Raw genomic sequence first — 25,204 nt, 5'->3', positions numbered from 1 at the left:
AGATCCTGAGTTCAATTCCCAGCATCCACATGGTGGCTCACAACCATCTCTAATGGAATCTGATGCCCTCTTCTTGTGTGTCTGAAGACAGCTACAGTGTGCTCATATAAATAAAATCAATAAAATGCCTTTTTTTTTTTTTTTTTTTTTTTGGTTTTCAGAGACAGGGTTTCTCTGTGTAACCCTGGCTGTCCTGGAAATCACTCTGTAGACCAGGATGGCCTTGAACTCAGAAATCTGCCTGCCTCTTCCTTCCAAGTGCAGGGATTAAAGGCATGCACCACCACTGCCTGGCAAACAATGCCATTCTAAATGATTTAGAAACCAAGAGAGAAAAATTAAATAAAAGAAAGAACAGAGGAAGGGAGAGAGGGATGGAGAGAAGGGGAGGGAGAGAGAGAGAGAGAGAGAGAGAGAGAGAGAGAGAGAGAGAGAGAGAGAGACAGACATCTTGGAAGAAGGCCTGGGTTTTTTTGAGTCACAGTGACAAAGATTGATCCAGCTATGGCAATGGTCACTGTCTTCCTTCTGCTTTGACCGTCTGAACAGAAACAGAAATAGCTCAGAGATTATGTTCATGGGAAACCAGCATCTACAAGCAGAAATGTGAGTTCATCTGATGACATTAGATCAAGAAAACCGAAGGAAGGGAATGTGTTGGTGAGTTTCTGTTCACTTGGAACAAGCTAGGGTCATCTGAGCAGAGGGAGCCTCGATTGAGAAAACACCTCTATAAGACGGGCCTGTAGGTGAGCCTGTGGGGCGTCGTCTTGACTGACGGTTGAGGCTGGGGAGCCCAGCTCACTGTGGTGGGGCCATCTGTGGGTTGGTGGTCCTGGGTTGTATAAGGAAGCAGCCTGAGCAAGACCTAAAGAGCAAGCCAGTTGGCAGCACGCACGCCTCTAAGGCCTCTGCTTCAGTTCCTGCCTCCAGGTTCCTGCCTTGATGGACTGTAACCCTGTAAGCCACATTAAACCTTTACCTTTCCAAGCTGTTTTTGGTTAGTGCTTTATCACAGCAACAAAAGCCAAACTAAGCCAAAAGAGGATTTACAGAGTAAAACTACTTACTGCTTATGAAACTTACCTTCAAACTTCCATGTGAGTTCCAGGGTGAGGTGGGGGGTGGGACACAGATTTTAAAAAGAATTCAAAATAAAGAGATGGAAAGGCCAAGGTATGCCTCTTGGCACCCGAGGATTCAGAAAAGCACAAGAAGTGACTGGGTTGTTCTTAGTTTATAGCATGCACAGTGCGCACAGAGTTTGGGGTAGCCAGGCAGTAACGCAACCCAGAGCATTAGTGAGTTATTCCCAGCCCCACAAAGCCTTAGAAGGACAGCAACTGCCAACAGGTGTAAGTGATGCGATGCCCCAGGGAGGAAACAGTCAGGCAAGCCTGAAGGAGCCAGTGTGCTGAGGGAACACACAACCCTCATGCCCAAGAGTCATGTGGGGACAGAGCGACATGGTTGGCTAAGGGTCAGGTTTTCATTTTTGGTCCTGGTTCCCTAGTTATCCTGATAGTACTGTGGGAAACAGTACTTCCTTGTAAAACAATTTGTATTACATGTATGCATGTATGTATGTATGTATGTATGTATGTATGTATGTATGTATGTATTCATTGGAGGGGGTGTATACCTCTGGTGCATAGAGGTCAGAGATCAGCTTGTAGTGGTTGGTTCTCTCTCTTTCTACTCTGTGTTTCTTTAAACTCAGGTTCCCGGGTTAAATGGTGCCTTTACCTGCTGCCTGTCCATGAATTTCTTCAGGAAGAAATTATTTCCCATCTTCAGCGACATCCCAGCAGCCAGTACGCCTACAGGGTACATCTTTTGTGCAAATGTGAGCTTTAGTTCTACAGAATGGTTCTCAGCATTAATAAATAAATTGGAGTGGTACTAAAAACATGACTTTGAAAACACAGAAAAGCCTTTTTGGTGGTGACGACCTCCCTAGGAGAGCGTGCCTCTCACTAAGGATCTCCTTTGTTCCTCTCTAGAGGAGGAGAAGAGGAAACACACACAAAAAAAGGCACCTGGCGCAGAGCCCCAATTCTGACTTCATGTATGTGAAATGCCCAGGGTGCTATGAAAGCACCACGGTCTTTAGCCATGCACAAACGGTAGTCTTGTGTGTTGGCTCCACTGTCCTCTCTCAGCCCACAGATAGAAAAGCAAGGCTGACAGAAGGATGCTCCTCCAAGAGGAAGCAGCACTAAAGTCCTGATTCCCAGTAAACACATTTTGGATATATTGGAAAAAAACAAAAAGAAAGAAAGAAAACACAGAAGAAAAACTGAAAGATAACCAAACAAGGAAAGCATAAGTGTTCATGAAGAAGTACTGGAGGAACTCAGGGCTAACATAGATTAAGATAGTTAGGAAACAAAGCCCAGACAGTGACAGCCCTTTATTGGGACCTGCACACCCATGGAATGGTTAAAATGGGCCAATTAGAGAGTTACAACAGAAAGACTTGTAATAGTGAGCCTGGGTCCTCCCTCCAGAGCACCAACTCAACATCTATGCAATCTATGCACATACTAACTGTGTTTGAGAAACACAGAAAGTAGTCCAAAGGCTTTTACACACTAGGCATGTGCGAAACCAGCATGCCAGAGCTTCTCGGAGCTCCAAGCACCCTCTCTTCATGATGCTCCCATGGCTCAGTGTGGCACGGCTTGGCAAACTGCCAGCCCTCCTTCTCCCTGGAGAGAGAGAGAGAGAAAAAAAAACTGAAAACCCATTTCCGACATTCCGGATCCGCTCTAGGGACTGAGTTTTGCTTCACGTTCACCACTGGAGCTTTCCAGAACCACTCAGACCCTGTGGGGATGCTGATCTAAAGTAAAATAAAATAAATCAGGGTATTATTGTGCTGCAGCCTCGGAAGAAAGGCACTGGAGGGAGCATGAGGAGACATACCCACGGTTCAGGTTTGAGTTCACGGTGGGGCGACACAGAAACAAGCTGCAGGTTTGACAGCTGGCATAGAAGCTGAGGGCTCACACTCCGAGTCACAAGCTCAAATCAGAGAGAAACCAGGAATCACACAAGTCTTTTGTTTAACTCTCAACCAAGACCTGCCCCCCATCCAGTGACTTCCTCCAAGGGGGCACACCTGCTAAGCCTCCACAAACAGCACCAGGAACTGGAGGTCAAGCATTCAAATACCCGTGACTATGGGGGACAATCCATTCAAACCACCACATAGGGTTCATCAGCAGATGAGGCCCAAAGGAGGAATCTCTGGCTTTGAGAATTTCTCAGGACAAACATTCAAAGCTGAAAAGCTAGAAGAAAAACTTAAGAAAAAAAGCTTAAAAATCATCAGAAGGCATGTCCAAGGATGTGGGAAACGCCCAAAGGTTTTCAGAGACTAGGAGTTAAACAGACTCTCTGGTAGGCAGGCAGATAGGGAGAGAGGATAGGCTGAGGTAACAAAAGTAGCCAGTTTCCAGGACGGCCTGATTCTCCCTCACCCTCCTGCCTGAGACAAACATCCCTGCACTTTAAAGCAAATCTCTTACTGGGTTTTTGTCTCCCAACAACAGGCCCCCTGCTGATGAACTGGCTCAAGAAGTTCAAGTCTGGATTAGGATTTATGACAAGTGGTTGTTTACACATGATTGGTTACATGTTACACATAATTGGTCACCAGCCATTCAACCATCTTATTTTTCTTCAAACTGATCAACCCTGAACTAGGGGAGCAAAGATCTTTAGGAGCCCCACCCCCACTCCCAAGCCCTTGAGAAGAGACTAGGGTTTTTTTTTTTGTTGTTTTTTTTTTTTTTTTTTTTTTTTTTTTTTTTGCCGCCACAGAGGGTCATACGGGGACAGAGTTCCTCATTGAACCTGACTCAGCTAGACTGGCTGTGAGCTTCCGGGATCTGGCTGTCTCCACCTTCCTCCTGATGCTGTGCCTGTTTTCTCCGCTTGAGTTTTAGAGACCTGGTCTCAGGGCCTCACGTTTCTGTGGCCAACAATTTACATACAGAGCCATCTCCGCAGCGCTCAACAGGGGCATTATGACCTCTAAGATGATATTGGACAAATTCTTGGAGGCAGTTTGGGTTTTTACATTACAGGAGTGCTGCTAATATCCAATGAGCGGGAGCCAGCGGTGCAGTGTGAGGACACCTTGACCTTCACGGCAGAGCTATCTAGGTGAAGAACTCACTGTGCTGAGGCTGAGAAGCTCTGGCCTATCTGCCCAAACCAAGCCAGATGAGTTTAAAATGAAATGCCAGGCACCGCAGAACTTGTCTGTAGTCCTTGAGCTTTGCAGGCAAGTTCAAGGCCAGCCAGGGCACTTAGCAAGGGCTTATTACAAGAAAACAGAAAACTGGATGAAGCTACATCTCAGTAGAAGACTTGCCTGTCATCTGAGAGAGGCCCTATGTCAATCATCCATGCTACAAATAAAGAAAAAGCATTAAAGGAGTGAAAATTTTATAGGAAATATTAAACATATATAAACATCAGAGAGGATGGCTTTCTATATTACTTAATAATTTTTGAAACTATATGGTGGATGCCACACCCAACTTTTTCCCGTCTGAGCCCCATCAATCCTCAGAGCATATCCTCAAAGTATTTTGATTGTTCCTAGTTTTGTTTTGTTTTGTTTTTTCTAGTGTGAAACAGTATCAAGCTTTTGGCAATGTTGAAGACCTAATGCAGAGAACCTTTTTGGAAGCACTTGGTAATTACCAGAATGACAGACCATAATCTCAGGTCTTTAGTGTCCCTTCTCCCCATATTAGAACAATTCAACTATCAGCAGAAGAAGGCCACACACTGCAATCCTGGGGGCCTCTCAGTTTTGCTGGTTGCACAACGATGGCTTATGTAGAGAATTATGTACGACACTTACTTACCATGCCTCCTTACTCAGAGTTTGTCTGATGTTTCCTCACAATTGGTTTGAGCTTCATCTTAGGCAGGATCATGGCAGCAGGAATGCTGAGACCCTATGGCATCCTGTTAGTTGGCCCATGGCTTCAATTTGTCCCGTGACCAATCATCCCATCACCTACTGGCCATCCCTGTCTTGGTTCTTTCCTATTGGTGTAGTTGACTATCCTAGGCTGGGTGATGATTCATAAAGAAAGAGAGGGTCTTTGGCTCACGGTTCTGGAGACTGTGAATTGTCAAACGCATTGCCCTGGCATCAGCTTTGACAGGCTTGTTAGTGTGTGGAATCATCAGAGGTTGGGAGAAGGCCCAAGTAAAACAGTGTTTTGGGGGACATGCCAGGACTCCTCAGCCACAAACTCAAAGTGGCTGTGGTTGCCTGCACAAGAGCAAGCCAGACAACATTCTAGCATGGAATGGAAAGGAGTTCACAAGCCCCCAGCCCTAAACGAGGAGCTATGGATGGTTGCTTTCAGGGTGTAGCCCCTGGTAGGACCTAGGTGTTCCAGTGGATGGGCTCACATCAGGGGGATGTGAGCAGCTCAAACTGGAGTTGAGGGGTTATGGGAGAAGAAAAAGAGGACAGGAAATTAGGGATGGATTTGGAAGTAGTTAAGTGGAGAAGTTGGGGCTCAATATAATCAAAATACAGGGTATGAAATTCTCAAAGAACTAATGAAAGTATTTTTCAAACACATGACTGGGCATCACATGGGAAGAAAGAACAAGCAAGCCAGCTCAGGCATGGAGCCCTTCCCTTAGAGAACTGTACACTCTATTGCAGGTTCCATCTTGGAGTCCATCAGAGGGTCCATCACAGACTCCATCACAGGCTGCACCAGAGGGTCCATCAGAGGTCTATCACAGGCTCCATCACAGGCTCCATCATGGGCTCCATCACAGGCTCCATCACAGCTCCATCATGGGGTCCATGATTTCTCACTCTTTCACCTGACACTGGTTAAATCCTTTCTTCAGCAAACTCCCATTCTATTCCAATTGAGTTTACATAAATATGAACTCATGACTTGACCTTGATTTTATTTGACATGGAACCCTGTGATGCCTACATGGGTGTGTTCACTGGGTGAAAATTCAGTAAGGATTTGTGTATGTGTGTACGTGTGTGTGTGTGTGTGTGTGTGTGTGTGTGTGTGTGTGTGTAGTATTGCACAAGAAAAAATAGCACTTGCTCCAGAAAAATCATATTATGGAAAATAAATATTTGATTAAATCAGTAGGTGTAATGTGATGACAACTTTATGAAAACTGTGTAAATTAATTAGGTGTAGATGAAGGAGATCTGTATTTTGATAGGGCAGAAAACCTGGATGGTTTCCTAAATGATCTCCAGCGCTCAGCCCTAGGTAATGAATAACTAAGAGCCTCTATTTTTTTCTTGTGCTTTCCTGCTTTTAAATTTTCCCAAACATGAACATGTGAAGGTGTGAGTGGCTCCACTGGGCAACGGAAAAGAAGGTGAGAGGACATTGTGAAGAGCTGACCTCAGGCAAGATGGTAGTGTGGACGGAGGGGGAACATGGTACCAAACCAGGCAGGGTGCTGGGAGGCCAGGCAGGCATGGGTGTTCCCACCTCCCCACCAGGAAGGCTTTGTGCCCCTCACAGGTCCTGTTGCAACACTGAGTCTCCTGCCAGCCTTGCAGCCTGATGTCCCCGGTTGGCCTCATGAAGTGGCAAGTCACTCTCCAGATGCTATTACTCCTTGGCACGTTAGGCCTGCCAGTGTTGGCAAGATGGAAGGACAGATATTTTTCTGAAATCCAAATTCAAGATTACAGTAGGTATTTTGGATGGGCTTCAAAGTGGGGACTGGGCAGAAAGTGAATAACCCTAACCCTTCTCTAGTACCATTGCAGGGAGGAAGCAGGGGTGGGCTGGGGCACCCCAGAACATCCCTCATTTTGAAAGCCAGGATGCTGGAAGGAAACCGAATGTTTAGGTCTCAACCTGGAGGGTATCTTGATGCTGCAAGTAAGACATTGTTTTTATGTCTGTTGGGCGGGGGGCGGGGGGGGGGTTGTGGCAGCCACGCTGTGTTTTTATCCAGGAAAACACTCATCTAGGCAGTTCCAGGAGGTTTAGAGGCTGCCTGGAGGCATCTAGCTCTAGCTGCTGGGAGCCGGTATTCTCAGTTATGAGCTTCAGAGACAGACCACACATGGACAAAGGGTTTCTAATGATTTCTTACTATGTGCCCCCACCATTTAAAGGGAATTGGGTGTTTTAGAACCTTGGTCATACTGAGAAAAATGAATATGTGAGCTTTGTAGAAGTCCTGTAGGGTTTTGTTTTTGTTTTTGTTTTGAATTCTACTGAGTGGAAGGGAGATGGGTAAGGACTGAAAGGAGGAACGTGTTCAAGAGAAAGCCGAGTTTCTGGGCAGCTGTTTCAGCCAGAAATGGAGAAGTGGAGGTGGAAGGCAGGCTCTTTCCTTTTTGTTCTTATTTATTGTGTATGGGTGTTTTGCCTCTATGAATGGCTGTGCACCGCATGTGTGCAGTGCCCACAGAGGCCAGAAGAGGGCATTAGATGCCCCACAACTGGAGTTAGAGACAGTTGTGAGCTGTCATATTGGGGGCTGAGACTCTTAACTCTGATTTTCTGAAATAGCCCCTGATTCTTTGTATTAAAAAGTTAACATATGCTATTTGTACAAAACATAGGTTTTGACATGACGTTTTCACATGATAGGTGAGGTACTTTATTCATATTGCTCCCTGCCCCCAGCTTCTCTCCATCCTTCCTCCCACAGGGTCTCTTTCCCCCAAGTAAGACACTCCAACTTCATCTCTTTAAAACAACTAGGTTCATATGAGAGAAAATAGACATCACTGGTCTTTCTGAGTTGTACTTCTGTTGTTTAGCATGATGATGTCTGCCTCCATTCATGTCATCCTTTCTAAGAATGAAATATATATATATACATATATATATACACACACACACATATAGTGTGTGTACATACACATATACACATTATTATATGTATATTATATAATTATTATATATTATCATATCTCTGTATATACAGTTTATTTATTCATTGATGGGCTGACTAGGCTAATTCTATACATTGTGAATGTTGCTGGCATGAACACGGGTATGCAGTATTTATTGTATGGTGCTCTGATTCCTGGGAGATATTTCCAAGGATAATATGGTGGGGTGCTGTGGTCATTCTATTAGTTTTGTGGAGTCTCCCTTCTGATTCTCATGGCAGCTGAGCCACACCCCCTTTCCACTAACCCACTTTAAAGGCCCCTTCCTCCGCCTCACCTTTCTAGCCAGTGTTTGCTGATTTGGCAGGGGTTGCATAACATTCTTCCATGCATTATCAGTCATTCTTACTTCTGTTATTCATCTGAGTAGAGTATTCATCTTTGGGATGTTTATTGTAATGCAGGAGGTGATGAAACGCCTAGAGCAGTGGTTCTCAACCTGTGGGTCTCGACCCCTTTGAAGAGTCAAATATCTCTTCCACAGTGGCTGCATATCAGAGAGCCTGCATATCAGATATTTATATTAAGGTTCATAGCAGTAGCAAAATTAATTATGAAGTAGCAGTAAAAATAATTTTATGGTGGGGGGGTCACCACAATATGAGGAACTGTATTGAAGGGTCGCAGCGTTGGGAAGATTGAGAAAGTGGTTCTAGAGGAAACCGTGGGGAAGACACTTGAGGCTGCAGGCTTAGGCAACAACTTTCTGAAGAGGACTCCACTAGTTCGGGACATAAAGGAAAAACTCAGGAGAGGACCTCAAATTCTAAAGCTTTTGGCACAGCAAAATTAAAGGAAGAGACAGCCCAAAGGTTGTGAGGAAACTTCTGCAGCCTACTCCTCTGACAAGGGTTTAGTATCCAGAGTGTGTAACCATATTAAAAAAAAAAAACCAAAAAGTCAACTGCCAAGAGGCCGGGTGATTTCCTACCCTGGGACCCAATACCTCCCACCCTGTGAAATAAAGTGAAAATGAAGGACTTTTTGCTTTGAGAATTAGACTTAAGTTTGTGGGTTTAAAGTCCATATGGATAACATTACAGTGCCTTGTGGGATTAAGGAGGGCATCAGGGAGTGGCCCTTTCGTCCAAGAACCAAAAAGAAACCGCTAGGCTATTGGGCGAGGAGAGGAAGCAGAAGGGGACCCCCGAGCGCTGGAGCTGCTGGCAGTAGTGAGGAAATGCTCTTGGTTAGGGGAATGCTTGCTTATGTATTCCTTTTCAGTTTTAACAAGGCCCAAACTGCCCCCCTGCCTGACGCGGCCGACCAGCACCCAGTGCACAAGCTACTGCAGGGCTCACCTGGACTGTGAGCAGGACTTTCACTGCTGCCGCTCCTTCTGCGGCAACGTCTGCATGAGTCCGGAAGAGGCGGGTAGGTTCTGAAGAGCACGTCCCCTCTTCGTCCAGGTTACAAAGACCTTGGAAACCCACTCTGTGGGAAGAGAGACAGCATGGCACTGTGCCTCTCAGTTCCTACATCCAATCCCCTCAGAGGACCTCTGTTTCTCCGTCCTGGTTTCAGGTACCCGGTCTGATCTTGCAGGCCTACCTGATTTTGCCAAGCCCCAGAAAATCTGGCATCTGTGTCTATGCCCAGTGGTTTATCATCCCGTAGGAGAAGCTATATGTGGGCATCTCTTATGCCACAAACCCCATTAGTGACCCAGGAGTTAGGGAATCAATTGTGATCACCCCTAGAGAAGTCTGTCTACATGGTGTGATCACTAGCGTCCTATCATTTTCTCCTCTAGAGGGCGCAAAGCCAAACCATACAATCAGGAACTCGGTGAGCACAGTTGTACCATAAATCGTCATCGTTACAAGCCACTCGGAAAGTGTTGGAAGACCAACCTCCTGTTGGACCGTCCTCTTGAATCAGGTGTGGGTAGGGGTGAGGGTGCCCAGACAATGTCTTCCCTGCCTACCTCCTTCCCCATAAGCTGTTCCAGGAACGGAGGCCCCACTTTTGTCTATAGTTACAGGACTGTTGCTACCCCAAGTACTTTCTCTAACTCCCCCCCTCCCCCCCCAGCCCCTAACCCCTACCTCCTAGTTTAGATTTTTCCTACCTTCCCACCCTTTAGCAGTCTAGTCTCTTTCACCCAGACTCCTAGACCTATTTGTCTCTGCTTATTGACATGACATAATGAGGAGAAAACTGCTTATATGGGATGGGGGAAGCATTCTTTTTGGCCAACGAGGATACTGTTACTTTGAATTCACCGTGCCTGGGTATATCCCTTCTAAGACTATCTCAGGCCCTTGATTCTCATAGGTTCCCCACAAGCTACTTCCGTTTTTAATTAGTCCACGAACGTGACATCTTACGTAAAGATGGCTACAGCAATGATTCAGAAATGGAAGAAGGCATTGCTTGCTCTAAATAAGCTCTCCTCTTAAACATCACCTGCTTGTCACTAGGATTCAGTCCATTGTTTGGGGGTTTGTAAGGGTCTTTTCAAATGTAAGAAAATGCTACAGAAAGAATAAACAGTATCTAGAGGATTGTCAAGAATGCACTACGTGAAGATTGTGTGTGTTCAAATCCACCTCAAATGCCTGCAAGGGTCACTAGGCATGACGTTTAGTATGTAGACTGAGGAAGGGGAAAGCCGTATGATTCAAAGAGGTCGAAGTTAGAAAAGGGTGTAGCAAGAAGGGACCAAGGGGTCAGGGCCTTGGCACATAGAGAAGAGATGTTCTGTGGGCTGTGGCATTGGAGTAGGCTTCTGGAAGAAGAAATGTTTCATTTTACCCCAGAGGATGAGACAGACTCGGCATATGGCAGAGTGAAAATCATAAACAGAGAGGGGTCGGGGAAGGGCGTAGATGAGGAGGAAGACAAACCACAGGCAGCAATACCATTGTTCCTCCTGCCCCTGACCCAACTACAGACAGAGTAGGATGGCCCGATGAACTGAGTACAAGGCTGTGGGCGACACAGCCTCACTTGCCAGCCCTTCACGCTTGGCTTCTACTGTTGTACCCACAGAACCAGCTTCAGTTCCCAGCACTCACAACCGTCTTTAACTCCACTTTCAAGGGATCCGACACCCTCTTCTGGTCTCCTGGCCACTGCATGCACATGTTGCCTATACCTACATCCCGGTAAAACACTTGTATACATAAAATAACAACAAATAAATAGGTTTTAAAAAAATAGTAAAGGAGCATAAATATGCACAAACTGGTGGATGAGCCTACACGAGTCCACTAAGCAAGCTGGTGCGGAATGGACTACAGACCCTACGCTAAACCTCTCACCGTGCAGCATTTGAGCTTCTTGAAAGATGCCGCTCATCTCAGGGCAAGGATAAGATTGAGTGAGGAATTGGGTTAGGAAGGAGCTTCTTGAAAGATGCCACTCATCTCAGGGCAAGGATAAGATTGAGTGAGGAATTGGGTTAGGAAGGAGCACGGGGCAAAAAGAACCCTGAGACAGACACCGTGGGCCAAACCCTTAAAGTTGTATTGGGTTAGCTTGAGGCGATTTCTTTAGGCAAAGTCACAGGTTGTTTTCTGTTGAGCAATTAGAAAGAACTCAGTGAGGGCAATGCTGGTGGACAGTACACTCATCTCCCCTCCAGTGCACCAGGGAGCATCCAGGGCTGATGGCTGTCTTGCTTAATTTGCTTCAGAAGATTAGTACTCAAAGATGTGGGTTGGGAGTCCCCCTGGGTATCTGATTTTAGCTTTGCTGGTTGGAATGGTCTAAAGCAGTGGTTCTCAACTTGTGGGTCCTGACCCTTTGTGGGTAGAATAAGCTTTTCACAGGGGTCTCCTAAGACTATCAGAAAACACAGATGTTTCCATTACAACCCATAACTAGCAAAATTATAGTTATGAAGTAGCAATGAAATAATTTTATGGTTGGGGGTCAGCATAACATGAGGAACTGAATTAAAGGGATGGAGGGTTAAAAAGGTTAGGAGCCACTGCTCTAGAGTTACCTGGCTTGACATTAGAGCAGATAATATAGACTGATCAGCAGATAATTTATATTTTCTCCAATAACAAAAAAATAATAAATCAGCATACAGACATTTAAAAAAATGTCTCAACCAGTGCTAATAGATTTATATTAAACTGGCCATGATGTGATTAAACTAACAGTAAAATAAAATATATACAAAATTCATTTATTAAAATTTAAGTACTGGTCTTTTTTATATTTGTTATTTATGCACATGGAGGTTGGAGGGCAAACAGTTCTCAGAAGATGAAATTCAAATGGCCTACACATAAAAGCACTTTACATTTTTTGATACTAGACTTTAAAGTTCTCATTTACACAGTGATAGCGGACCTGTAAATTAGCTCAGCCGGCAAAGGTGTTTGCTGCATAAGCCTGGCCACCTGCATCCAATATCCTGAGCACACACAAAGGTGGGAGAGAAAGACTTCACAAAGTTGTCCTCTGGCCTCCATACGGATAGGCACATGCATGGATACCCACTGCCCCAACTCCCCTACCACATAAGTAAATAAAAATAGATAACTAAATAGTGCTGGATGTGTTTACTTAACTTGATTTAATGATCTAACAATATATATGTATATATATATATATGTATATATATATATATATATATATATATATACATCAAAACATCAGATTAATACAGCAACCATATCTAAAAATGTTGCCAGTTATGAAAGCATTTTAATAAAACAATGAAGATCAATATCATCAGGATGAGATGAATATAGATTAGCTAAGAGAGAGCATTAATACCATAGCCGAGAAAGAGAACACAAAATGATAAAAAAATATTTGAAACAGTACCAAATAGAATACTTAGACATATAATGTATCACTTTGCAAAAAAAAACAAAACAAAACAAAACAGCAACTTAGTTATTCCACAAAAGTGTTCTCAGTAGAGAAGTAGCAGGAACCTGTGACAGCAGAATATCTCTAAATGCTTCTTAAATATCTATTCAGCTGGCTTAGGATACCCTCTGGGAAGCATTTCAGAGTTAGAATAAACATGGCCTATATGACAGCTAACATTGGGAGCTCAGCAACACACAATCCCACTAAAAAGAATAATTAAAACCTAAAACCATTGAAGAATTGTAGTTAAAAGAAGATTCCTGTGTCTGGGGTAGGGAAGATAAAAGGTTTTTAAAAAATTATCGGTGCTGGGTGAGTGGGGATGTGTCTCTGTGGTAAAGAGCTTGCCCAGGATGTATGTTCTTAGGTTTGATTACCAACATCCAAAAGAGATAAAATAATTAAAACATTTCCAGGTGTGGTGGCACATGCCACTAAATCCCAACACTTGGGAGAAGGGTCTCTGACTTGGAGGCCAGTCTGATTTACAGAGAGTTCCAGGACAGCCAGGGGCTACACAGAGAAACCCTGTATGGAAAACAACAACAACAACAACAACAACAACCCCAAACCAAACCAAACCAAAACCAAAAACCCCAAAACCAAACCAAAAAATAAAATTGAAAAAAGTGCCAGACATAACCTTCCAGTTTTTTTCTGTGCCTGGAGCTAATCCTGTGCCACAGCGTTCCATACCCAAATACTACTGAGAGAGAGCTGATCTCCCAGGAGTACTGACACACAAACTTGCAGGAGGCACAAGCCACAGTCAGAGACAGCAAGACCAGCTAACACCAGAGATAACTAGACGTGGAGAGGCAAGGGCAAGAACATAAGCAACAGAAACCAAGGTTACTTGGCATCATCAGAACCTAGTTCTCCCACCATAGAGAGCCCTGGATATCCCAACACACCAGAAAAGCAAGAGTCTGATTTAAAATCACATCTCATGATGATGATAGAGGACTTTAAGAAGGACATAAATTACTCCCTTAAAGAAATACAGGAGAACACAAGTAAACAGGTAGAAGAAGCCTTTAAAAAGGAAACACAAAAATTCCTTAAAGAATTACAGGAAAACACAACCAAACAGGTGAAGGAATTGAACAAAACCATCCAGGATCTAAAAATTGAAATAGAAACAATAAAGAATCACAAAGGGAGACAACCCTGGAGATAGAAAACCTAGGAAAGAGATCATGAGTCATAGACACAAGCATCAGCAACAGAATACAAGAGATAGAAGAGAGACTCTCAGGTGCAGAAGATACCATAGAAAACAGTAAAAGAAAATGCAAAATGCAAAAAGGTCCTAGCCCAAAACATCCAGGAAATCCAGGACACAATGAGAAGGCCAAACCTAAGGATAATAGGTATAGAAGGGAGTGAAGATTTCCAAACATAAAGGGCCAGTAAATATCTTCAATAAAATTATAGCAGAAAACTTCCCTAACCTAAAGAAAGAGATGCCCATAAACATACAAGAGGCCTACAGAACTCCAAATAGATTGGATCAGAAAAACATTCTTCCTGTCACATAACATTCAAAACACCAAATGCACAAAACAAAGAATATTAAAAGCAGTACGGGAAAGAGGTCAAGTAACATATAAAGGCAGACCTATTAAAATTGCACCAGACTTTTCACCAGAGACTATGAAAGCTAGAAGATCCTAGGCAGATGTCATACAGACCCTAAGAGAACACAGATGCCAGCCCAGGCTACTATGCCTACCAAAACTCTCAATTACCATAGATGGAGAAACCAAGATATGCCATGACAAAGCCAAATTTACACAATATCTTTCCACAAATCCAGCCTTACAAAGGATAATAGGTAGAAAAAGCCAACACAAGGAGGGAAACTACACCCTAGAAAAAGCAAGAAAGTAATCTTCTTTCAACAACCTCAAAAGAAGATAGGTACACGAACATAAAAATAACATCAAAAATAACAGGAAGCAACAATCACTTTTCCTTAATATCTCTTAACATCAATGGACTCAATTCCCCAATAAAAAGACATAGACTAACAGACTGGATAAGTCTGTGGCTCCAGGTAGAGAGCACAACAGTTAGATGGTATAACAGGATGGCTGCTCTAGGCAGAGAACTTAACAAGTAAAAGGTACCTGCTTCTTATAGGCAGATATTAGTGAAAGTTTGAAGTAATTGCTTTAAATATGGTATAAATATATACTGCTCTAATAAGTCTTACAGGATACTCATATTCTAACTAATGTAGACTCCACGGGAATTTTGAGTTAAAATCCTGGTTTGACAAGCTCCCTGCTTATAAGCAGGTGTAGATAGACGTGTGAGTCAATTGTTTTAAAGATGGTATATTAAGGTCTGCAGGATAACTAACTCGTATTCTTTGAATGTGGGCTCTACATGAATTTGGGGTTTATTATTCTGTCATGACAGATTAGGAAAAAGGCCTAAGAATAGGTTTTTACGATAAACAAAAGTCTTTTTTTTTTTTTTTTTTTTAGGATAGCAGGGAGATTGTATGGAAACAATTGTGTAAGGGGAGATTTGAAATTCTGCAGGAAAACTCATTTTCTTTGAATGTGGACTCCACGGGAATTTTGGGTTAATTTCCTGGCATGGCAAAATAGAAAAGGCCTAAGAATAGGAATATACAGTATTTTAGTTTACTTCATCTGTTTTAGATTGTTTTAATTTTCAAAATTGGTGTGATTTTGAGTTTTGTGGTTATATTATTCCTCTGGGAGAGAGGTCAAAATGAAGGTTTTTCTGGTTACTGGCCCAAGAATATGCTGATTTGGGAGAAAGGTTTTGTTTTTGTGTTTTTAGATAAGGTGATTAGTGTGTATACACCTTCCAGAGCTATATGGGTCAGATATGATGAAGGGAGACCCCCCAGAGGACTAGATTCCAGAGAATCAAACAAAAAAGATATCTTGATGATACTAAAAAAGTTTTTTAACAAAGTGTTTTGAGATTTGTATATTACAGAATATACAGCCTTGTTGAGTCTTACTGACAGACATGCTGAACTGACCCTGATCTCTTGGACTTTCTGCCAGATCCAGTTCTGACACAGATATCAGAGACTAAAGGCCTTCTTAAGGCCAACCAACTCCCCCCACTTTCCCTACCCCCCTCAAAGATATCTCAACACCCATATTCAGCTTGAAGAAGTTATGAAGAGTCATCACCCCAGTTCTCTGGACTTGGGGGTCTAGAGGTGGTTATTCTAGTTGTTTTTCTGGGGAATGTTGAAATGGTCATAATTGGAACAGGGAGCAAATAGCTAGAATTGATTGCATAACCATAATCTCATTTGGTAGAAATCTTTACTAAGTTGAAGTCATCATTTCTTATTTAGGAACAGAATTGATTTTGATACAGAATCAAGGTTATCACTGGTATAAATTTCTTCTACTGATACAAAAAATTTAAAGTACAAGGCGCTTGGACCCAGCCCTTCTATAATGTCATTACAAGCTGATCTGAGATGTTTAAGCCTGCCAGTTAAGGGCCAAGTAGCAAATTCATGGTTCTGAGTTTATTGTTAGGGTGCTTTCAGATAATTTAATTAGAAATAGCTTAGAGTAGTTAACGGACAACAGCCCAGATTACTTTACATAGATAGTTGGTTTTCCAAAAAATCAGAAATTCAGACTGTGACATTTAATGTTATTTACTCTTTTGTTGTTGAGACATATCTGCTCCTAGCAGCTCCCCTTTTATTGGATTCAAAGAAGAAACTGAGCATCTATTCCTCCAGGTGAGGTTGTACATTGTGGCTAGGAGGCCACTGGACAGAAATTGCCTCTCTTTCCTGCAGACCTGTACCATCCTTGAGAGGACACAAGTTACAGGTTAGGACAGCTTAGTTCTGCCAAGACAGAATAAACTAGTCCTTAATAATACCTGTTTTTCAGGGTCTGTCAGATGATCCTGGGCCAGGAGGCTGAAGACTGATGCTCCATCTTCCTAACTTACTGGGGCTGTATGGATAGGCCGCTGTCTCTACAACTTGTCTCAGTTCTGGAAACTGTATTAAGCTTCCTTTATTTCAGATAATGTTACTTGTTCTCAGATTTCTGACAGGGTTGAAAGACTACTTATAGTCTCATAGTCAACCCAGGCTATTTAACATTGAGAAAATATATTTGAAAATAAAGTTCTCAGATAGTATCCAAGTAAAACTAGGGCATAACATGGATTTATAAGTCTTTTAATTTAGGATAGATGACAGAGTGTTCTATTTAATTGTCAAAGATAATGGACTGGATATTAGGTGTATCTTATACTTTATAAATTACAAAATGGTAAAAAAAAAAAAGCCAGTCTGCACAAGATAGTAAAAAAAGCCAGACATCTAGACATATAAAACTAATAAACTAATAAAAATCTTGGGAGATGCTCCTGCATTGTGGGAAATTTTTATAATGCTTACAACTTCCAAAAGACTAGTTCCAAAAACTGGCAAGGAAAAAAATCAGGCCACTCAGAGAAGGCAAGAAAATGTCTGAATAGGAAAGTATGGGAAATATCCCCATGGTTAGTAGAGATAAAAGAAGGAACTTAGCCTCATTGATATTGAAAATTCAAATTTCATCCATAATCATAAACTTTTATACTTTTATTGAGACAAGGTTTCTCTATGTTGCCCTGCTTGGCTTAGAACTTGCATTGTAGACCAGGCTTGCCTTGAATTTACAGAGACCTGCCTGCCTGTGCTTTCCAATGGCTGGGATTAAAGTGTGTACCACCCATGGGCTATGGCTATACTCTCACATGCATGGTAAACATGAAAAGGTCCTGACAGATGCCATAGAAATGGAGTGATAGAACCTCCCACGGTCAACAGCAGCTAGCAAACGCATGTAAATGCTTTGGGAAATAGTTTGGCATCCAGAAACTGAAGATATAGAAACCATACAACCTATCCAGCCAGGGCTCAGCTGACTAACCTGCAAGGACCCCCACCTGAGTACTCCAGCAAACACACACATGCTTGCTCACAGCATTTTGCATGTTGGGAAATGTAAGCCACCCAGGACTGGGAGTTGGCTCCATGGTGAAACATCCACACAGCAGGTTTGGTCCTCACACTCATGTAAAGGCTGGGTGGGGCGTGGTGTCCTGCTTGTGATCCCAGGGTTGGGAGGCAGAGATGATGGATCAGTAGAGCATGGTGGATAGCTCTGTGTTCGCCTGAGAGACCCTGTTCAACATGTAAGGTGAGGGTGGTTGAAGACCACTGTCAACCTCAGGCCTCCACAAGCACATGCACTCTCATACATGTTCACTCACACATGCGAACATGCATGCCAGCACACACATGCACATGCAAAAAGAACTGTAAGCAGTCTAGATGACAGAATAGAGATATTGTGGTTATCTATACAATAGATGGCATTGGAATAAAAATCACATCACAGAGAGAAACAGGGAGAGAGAGAGAGAGAGAGAGAGAGAGAGAGAGAGAGAGAGAGAGAGAGAGAGAGAGAGAGAAGTATTTTAGAAATGACTCTGTTTACACAGAACAGAAGAAGATAATTAAAAGATGTTTGGCCAAACATGGTGGCCCACACCTTTAAGCCCAACACTTGGGAGTCAAAGGCAGGCAGATCTCTGTGAGTTCAAGACCAGTGTTGTCTACATGATGGGTTCCAAGACATTCAGAGCTAAGTAGTGAGACCCTGTCTGTCACAGCCCCAATATATGAAATACATTTTTGAAAATATGAAGAAAGGAATGAGGCTGTTAATAATAGACGAGCCTTTGGGGGTTGTGAGGAGATGAGATTTGGAAGGAGACAAAGAGTTTTGGGGATGGAACGTACTCTCTTTTGACCTCAGTGATAGCTTAGTGAATGGGCACTCCTACGTTTGTCAGGTAGAATATTAATCTTTAATGACTATCTCAGCAATATTTTTTTTACACATGTTCTCATAAAAAATGTTCTGCCCTTTCTCTCCCCTCAGAAACAGAACTAGTCAACCCTAAAGCCATTAGATGGGGCAGATCAAGGTAGGTATCTGCCCTGAGGAGAAGGGTTCAGGGGGTACAGTGTGGGCGTCAGAGCTGGCACAGGTTGGGGGGATCTGTGTAGGAGGGCTGCTGGCACCCAGAGCAGAACCAGTTAGATGCAGAGTGTGCCCCCAGTGCAGGAGCAGGAGGCAGTACAGAGGGCAAGTTACACTGAGAAGGAAGAGAAAAGCTCCCGCAGAAGGCAGAGGGCAGGGGGAGCACCCCAGCCATGTGAGGAGGGGGTCCATTCAGGAATGCAGCCCAATGAAGAGGCTGGACTGTTAAGCTCTTCACACCAGAGGAGGCCTGTATAGAATGTGGTAACAGAAAGGAGGGTATCCATCAGGGTGTACGTGGGAGAGCAAGACCCAGTAAATACAGTGTAATCCCAGTGTGGTCCAAAGGATGCCCAGGCAGACGTGGAGCGTCAGAGCCCAAGAAGACTGAGAACATATAGCTGCCATGAGGAATAATAGCCAATCATAATGCCCAGGGCGTTCCCAGGGTAGGGTATCACAAGCTAAGCAGATCAAAGAGGGCACTGATTTCCAGGGAAGATCTGATGTAGCCATGGAACCCTAATCAAATGAACTGGGCATCTATAGATCAGATGAACTGGGTGGCCATAGAGAGAATGTCCCAGGGTAGAACACTCTCCATCAGTGTATAGCTGGGTGTTTTCTCATGGTCATGCGCACACACACATGTTTATATGTGATACATAACATTGTTGAAGTTAAAAGGAAGTAATAATAGCACGTTACCTTGTTCACCACAATTACTCATTCCACGAGAGGATTGCACATTGCCCTTGGACTCCTGGGATTTATGGGAGGAATATATAGCTCTGCATCACTGGCTTTGGCCAATGAAATAGCGGCAGATGTAACCTAAGCACTGGAAGATTTGTTTGCCACTGCACACACGTCCTTAAATGACTGCCAAAACATTGGTACCAGACTGACACATAATTTTTAGTGAGCAGATGAATGTAAAAGTACAGAATCTTTGAATAATTCAGAAACATTCCTACAAAAAAAATGAAATGAATCCTCATATGTCATTAGTAACAATAAATGTCAATTAATGGGTAAATATGGCTATACTGGACTTTTAAAAAAGATTTATTATTCATTCATGTGTATGTGTGTGTCTATGTGAGTGTATGCCATATTGTGTGTTCTTGCAGACACGCACCAAGGCCTCTGTGGCCCATGTTGAGAACGCTTGACAGATTCAAGGGAATAAATAAATGTTGTTGGCTCTTTGTCAAGATTTGAGTGTAGTTTTTGTTCAGTCTCAAACACCAGTTTTTAAAATTCTAATTAAAAAAATTTTATGTGTACAGGCGTTTTGCCTGCTTGTTTGTCTGTGCACACCACAGGTGCATTTAGTTCCCACAGAGGCCAGAAGCAGGTGTGTCAGACACCATGTGGGTTCTGGGAACCAAACCTGGGTCCTCTGGAAGACTAGCCAGTGCTCTTAACTACTGAGCCGTCTCTCTAGTGCCTCGTCTTCCATTCTTGATAACCTTTCTTCTGCTTTATCAGATCTATTGGAGATGTTTCCCACTGTGCCTTAAAAATTGTTTTGTTGAAATTTTGATTTCCAAAATTTCTATAATTTTATTCAAGAATTCCACTTTCCATGATGGATGTATTTTCCATGTGGCTGGCTTGCTCATTCACACGGCCGCTTTTCTTGTCCACGTTGCTGGCTTTGTCCTTGTGTGATACTGGTTTCCCTCTCCAAGTCCTGGACTGAATTAATTTGCTCTGTTGTGTCCTTTCTGAGGATGTTGTTGTTGTTAACTTGGATTTATTTATCTTGTGTGCATGAGTGTTCTGCTGCAATGTGCATCGTGTGTGCCCAGGGCTCTGGGAGGTTAGAAGAGGGCATTGGTCCCCTTGGAAGTAGAATTACTGGTGTGAGTTACCATGTGGGCACTGGAATGTGAACCCAAGTCTCCCACAAGAGAAATGAGAGCTCTTAGCTACCAAGCCATCCCTTCAGCCACTCATCAATCATTTTTAACTAATAAACTCCGTGTATGTGTTTGCATGTGCAGTATATGAGTGTGTTAGGTATATGCATGTGTGTGTACATGTGTATGTGCACAAGTGTGTGTGTGTGGTGTTGCATGCATCCATGTGTATGCACAGAGGCTAGGGGATTTTGTCACAGGTCCTCTATTGCTCTCTGACTTATTCTCTTGAGACAGCATATCTTACCACACCCGCAGATCTTTCAGCTAGGCTGGCAGCCAGCAAGCTCCAGCAATCCTCCTGTCTCCACGCTGCTTCAGCACTCAGGTAACAGGTGTGCCGACACAAGCTGGGCTACAATTATCTTTTCACATGGGTGCTGGGGATCCGAACTCAGGTCCTCCCGCTTGCTTGGCAAGTGCTCTTACCCACTTCACCATCTCTGTAGCTCCGTCTTCTCACCCTTCACCTCTCCTTTATGTATGTGAACACACTGGTACAGCACACTCTTAAATCCCCCTGATCCCCATACCACTCAGTGCGGAGAAACGAATATAAGTTACAACAGCAACAGCATCAAACTGTTAAGGGCCTGGAAACATACTTCAAATCAATTATCACCCACTAATACAGCACCAATAATTAGGAAACAGTATAACTAGCATGGAACATGCTATGCAATTAAGAAACTGACTAGTAACTAAAGTTTTTTTGTTGTTGTTGTTTTCTGTTTTTGTCTTACTTTTTATTGGCTCTTTGTGACTTTCATATCATGCACTCCAATCCCACTCATCCCACTCCTTTCATACCTACCCCCACCTTTGCAGTCTCCCCACCAACAGAGAAAACACAGTCTTGTTGTGGAAGCTGTAGTGTATTCCTTTTGTCCACACTTCTTTGCTTGCAAATGTTCGTTACAATGAGTTGTTGGTCTGGTTCAAAGTCTCCAGCTTCTGGATCCTCACTGGGACTCATCTCAGCTATCCTGTCGTTGCCCTGGGTCATGGAGATCTTGTAGTTTTGGATCTGTGGGACTGGTCCCTTCACACCCTCCAGCAGTTCATCAATGGGGTAGATGTTGGGATGGGCCAATTCAAAGCCCTGGATCTGGGCCTGAGAAGCATCTGACCTGGGTGGCTCCCCAGCTAACTTCCTGCTCCTGTTCTCACACCTTGGGACAGGCTCACCCATAGCTCTCACATCCAGGGTCAGCTCTACTGTGCAGCCTAGGCTAAGTACAGGGCCTGGTCTTCCAAATGCTGCAGCAGGTGAGGGACAGGGTCAGCTCTCCCACTCTGATGACCTCAGGGGTAGCTCTCCTGCCTGTCGTAGATGGTGAGAGGCAAGAGGGGAGACATCTTCCTCCCGAGTGCTGCAGCCAGTGAGCGGCAGGGCCAACTTTACTGTTCTCATGAACCCAAAGCCTGGTCTCCCATCTGCCACAGGTAGCAAGGTATCTCTCCCTCACCCATGCCATCCCATGGGAGACAAGTGGCTTGTACCCACAACTCCCACAGCCACGGCCAGCTCTACTGTGCTGGGTGATGTTCGGACCCCACTCTCCCAAGTACTGAAGCTGGCGAGGGGTGAGGGTGACTCTCCTGCTTTCATGCCCTGGGACCAGTTCTCCTATGATACCCAGGTGAGGGGTGGGGCCAGTTCTGTACAGCTCTCAGATATAAACATGACCCTGTATGGCAGACCAGAGCAGGGACATCCGCCTGGCCTTTGGTGGTAACAGTTCCTGCTGCTGCAGATCCATAGACCCAGGCAAGGCCCCAGTGGCAGCACAGGCCAGGACCCCACCATGGTCCCAGGTGGCGTCACCAGCTACTCACATTTGACTGTTCCTCACTACCCTCCAGTCTCCAGTTCTGCCTCTCTTCATTGTGACCACATCCTTCTGTTTCTCTTTCCCGTCTATTTCTCTACCAATAACTTGCTCCTTTTAGTGGTGCCCAGGGTTTCTGAGTGTCTGGGGTCATCTCAGGAGTGGTCTCAGGAATGCTGTGGCATTATGTCACCAGGCAGGGGTCATCTTGGGCATGGTCTGCCCCCTCAGGCCTGTGCAGGATTTGACCACTGGTCATCTCAGGCTAGCTCCCTGTCTGGACCCATGGTACTAGACTGGTAGTCATCTTGGGCTGGGTCCTTGCCCAGGCCACTGAATGGTCCCATGTGGGGTTCATCTGTCTCCTGCCCCAGACTGAGATCCTGGGTGAGGTTCTTCTAGTCTTGGAAATTCTCTTGCTAGTCCATGAGGCCTCAGTCAGGGTTATGTCCTGGGAACTTGTCTGGACTGGTGATCACTCCAAGTTTGGTTTTCTTCAGGGAATGTTAAGCTATTAGCCATCCAGATGTTCATAGGTCAGAACGCTGAGCATAGCATAGCCTCTCTCCTCTCTGCCACCTACTGATGCATGAGTGATACAGCAGCCATACCTGTAATGCCTCTAGGACCAGGTTGGTTTTGGTTTTTAAAGATGAGGTCTCACTATAGAGTCTTAGCTGAATCCTGAAAAATCACTGTTCCGTGTGCTGGTTTTGAACTTGGCTCGATCTTCTTTCCATTGTCTTCCAGATACAGTTATTACAGGCTTGTGCCATCGTGGCCTATTAATAACTGAATTCAAATGGTCTTAGTTTCCCCAATCAAATGACACTCATTAGCAGATTGGCTTTAAAAAAAAATAGCATCTCTTGTTGTCTGCAAGAAATTCACCTGACTGGCAAAAATAAACGCAGCCTTATGGCGAGAGAACGGAAGGCGGCCAGGCAACTGAAACTAGGAAGCAGATGGGTATGGCTGCGCTAACCTTTGACAAAGCAGACGTCCATCCAAACTTAGAAGAAACAAAGAAGGTTGCTTCATATTGGCTAAGGGAACAATTCATCAAGAGCACAGTATAACCTTTGACATGTATGCATCAAACACCTGGATTTTCTCAAGACAAACAATATTCAAGGTAAACGCAAAGACTGACCATCAATCCATCAATAGTCAGTGACTAATAACCCATTCTCACCAGCTGGCAGGTATGACTTTAAGTTTTCAAACCTTATTTTGAATGATGGTTCTTAAACTTGTTAACCTCCCTTGTAGCCCACCACCCACCAGAGGCAGTGGGAAAGAAAGGATACGGGGGGTAGTGGACCTGTTTAGAAAGGTTCGTTGGAGCAACTCCCATCTCTGTTGACTGTAATCTCTGTTGTTCAGTGCACAGGTTAGCAGCAGTGGCTCGATCCCCTTGCAAACACTTCACGGATACACCAGCAGTCCAGTTCTGTACAGTTGGGATACCAACACAAGTCAGCAGCGGTGACACTCACTACCTAGCAGAGACAGCCAGGCCTTGGCTCGAGTCAGCAGGAGGGACCTGGAGGAACACCAGAAGTTCTCCGCTGTACCTCTCTCCGAGAGACCCACGAGTGTTGCACAGCTAGCTCTATAAGCAAGCCTACCTCAGCCTTCATCATTGTCCGTTGAGTCCTATTTATACTGTCCAACTGTCACATGTGCTCCATGGGTCTTGCCTCAGCATGTGCGTCTGTCTCAGCTGACATCACTCTGCCAATCAACCTGAGTCTGTGGAAGTGGCAAGAAACTATAGCACAACACCAGAAGTGTTTTGGTGCATTTCTTTCTATGGAGACCCACAAATGCAGCTCGACTACACAATGTATGGCAGACCAATACATGTGTGTTTGCAAAGAATCCTTCATCATGAGTCCTTTCATACGCTTGCTTTAGCAGAACATCCTGTCTCCTGTGTCTGCTTCAGCGAACCATTTCTTCACAAGCCTGTCTTAGCCTTTCACACCTGTGTCCACGTGTTTGCCCCAGCAAAACACCATCCAACCGACTTTCCAAAGAACCCTCAAGTTTCCACTTCAGACAGGTGATTTAGTTACAAAGTAACATCAGAGTTAAAGGCATTATAAAACAAATGGACTTAACCGACATTCCATAATATTCAATCTCATCTCTTCAGTTCATAGAACTTTCTCTAAAATAGACACAAAGCAGGTTTTAATACATATAAGGAAATTGAAGCTGTAAGTGGTAGCCCATACCTTTAGTCCCAGCACTCAGGAGGCAGAGGCAGGAGGAGCTCTGAGTTTGAGGCCAACTTAATCTATAGAACTAGTTCTAGGACAGGCAGGGCTACAGAGAGAAATCTTCTCTTGAAAGAAACAGAGAGAGGGAGAGGGAGAGGGAGAGGGAGAGGGAGAGGGAGAGGGAGAGGGAGAGGGAGAGGGAGAGGGAGAGGGAGAGGGAGAGGGAGAGGGAGAGGGAGGGAGAGAGTTGAAATACGTTTTCCCATTCTATCTGATCATAATGAAGTAAACTAGAAGTCAATAGCAAAAAAAAACAAAAACAAAAACAAAAAACAAAAAACTATAGACAGTGTAAATACTCTTG

General features: G+C 44.0%; 1 protein-coding gene, 1 non-coding gene and 1 pseudogene across 4 annotated transcripts; 2 read left to right on the top strand and 1 right to left on the bottom strand.

Annotated features, from left to right (window-relative positions):
* On the top strand, nt 1,934-2,257 carry Gm11456 (predicted gene 11456; annotated as a pseudogene).
* Wfdc16 (WAP four-disulfide core domain 16) lies at nt 6,359-10,466 on the top strand. Of its 3 annotated transcripts, none has more exons than XM_011239588.1 (4): nt 6,359-6,441; nt 6,552-6,723; nt 9,170-9,319; nt 9,699-10,466. In XM_011239588.1, the coding sequence occupies exons 2-4, from the start codon at nt 6,594-6,596 to the stop codon at nt 9,752-9,754; spliced, it is 336 nt and encodes a 111-aa protein (XP_011237890.1). In that variant the 5' UTR covers nt 6,359-6,441; nt 6,552-6,593; the 3' UTR covers nt 9,755-10,466. The 3 variants fall into 3 exon arrangements, with proteins under 3 accessions (XP_011237890.1, NP_001012741.2, XP_006499739.1); NM_001012723.2 differs by having other exon boundaries at nt 6,365-6,402; nt 9,699-10,459; XM_006499676.3 differs by having other exon boundaries at nt 6,370-6,433.
* Nucleotides 10,467-23,114: 12,648 nt separating this feature from the next.
* Nucleotides 23,115-23,245, bottom strand: Gm24473. The gene has a single exon (XR_003954219.1). It is a non-coding gene; the product is annotated as a small nucleolar RNA SNORA17 (small nucleolar RNA).
* Nucleotides 23,246-25,204: the final 1,959 nt, after the last annotated feature.

Source organism: Mus musculus, chromosome 2 (genome assembly GCF_000001635.26).
Source record: "Mus musculus strain C57BL/6J chromosome 2, GRCm38.p6 C57BL/6J".
NCBI classification, from domain to species: domain Eukaryota; kingdom Metazoa; phylum Chordata; class Mammalia; order Rodentia; family Muridae; genus Mus; species Mus musculus.
The sequence above is the reverse complement of the archived record's forward strand: the minus strand, read 5'-3'. Positions and strand labels throughout refer to the sequence as shown.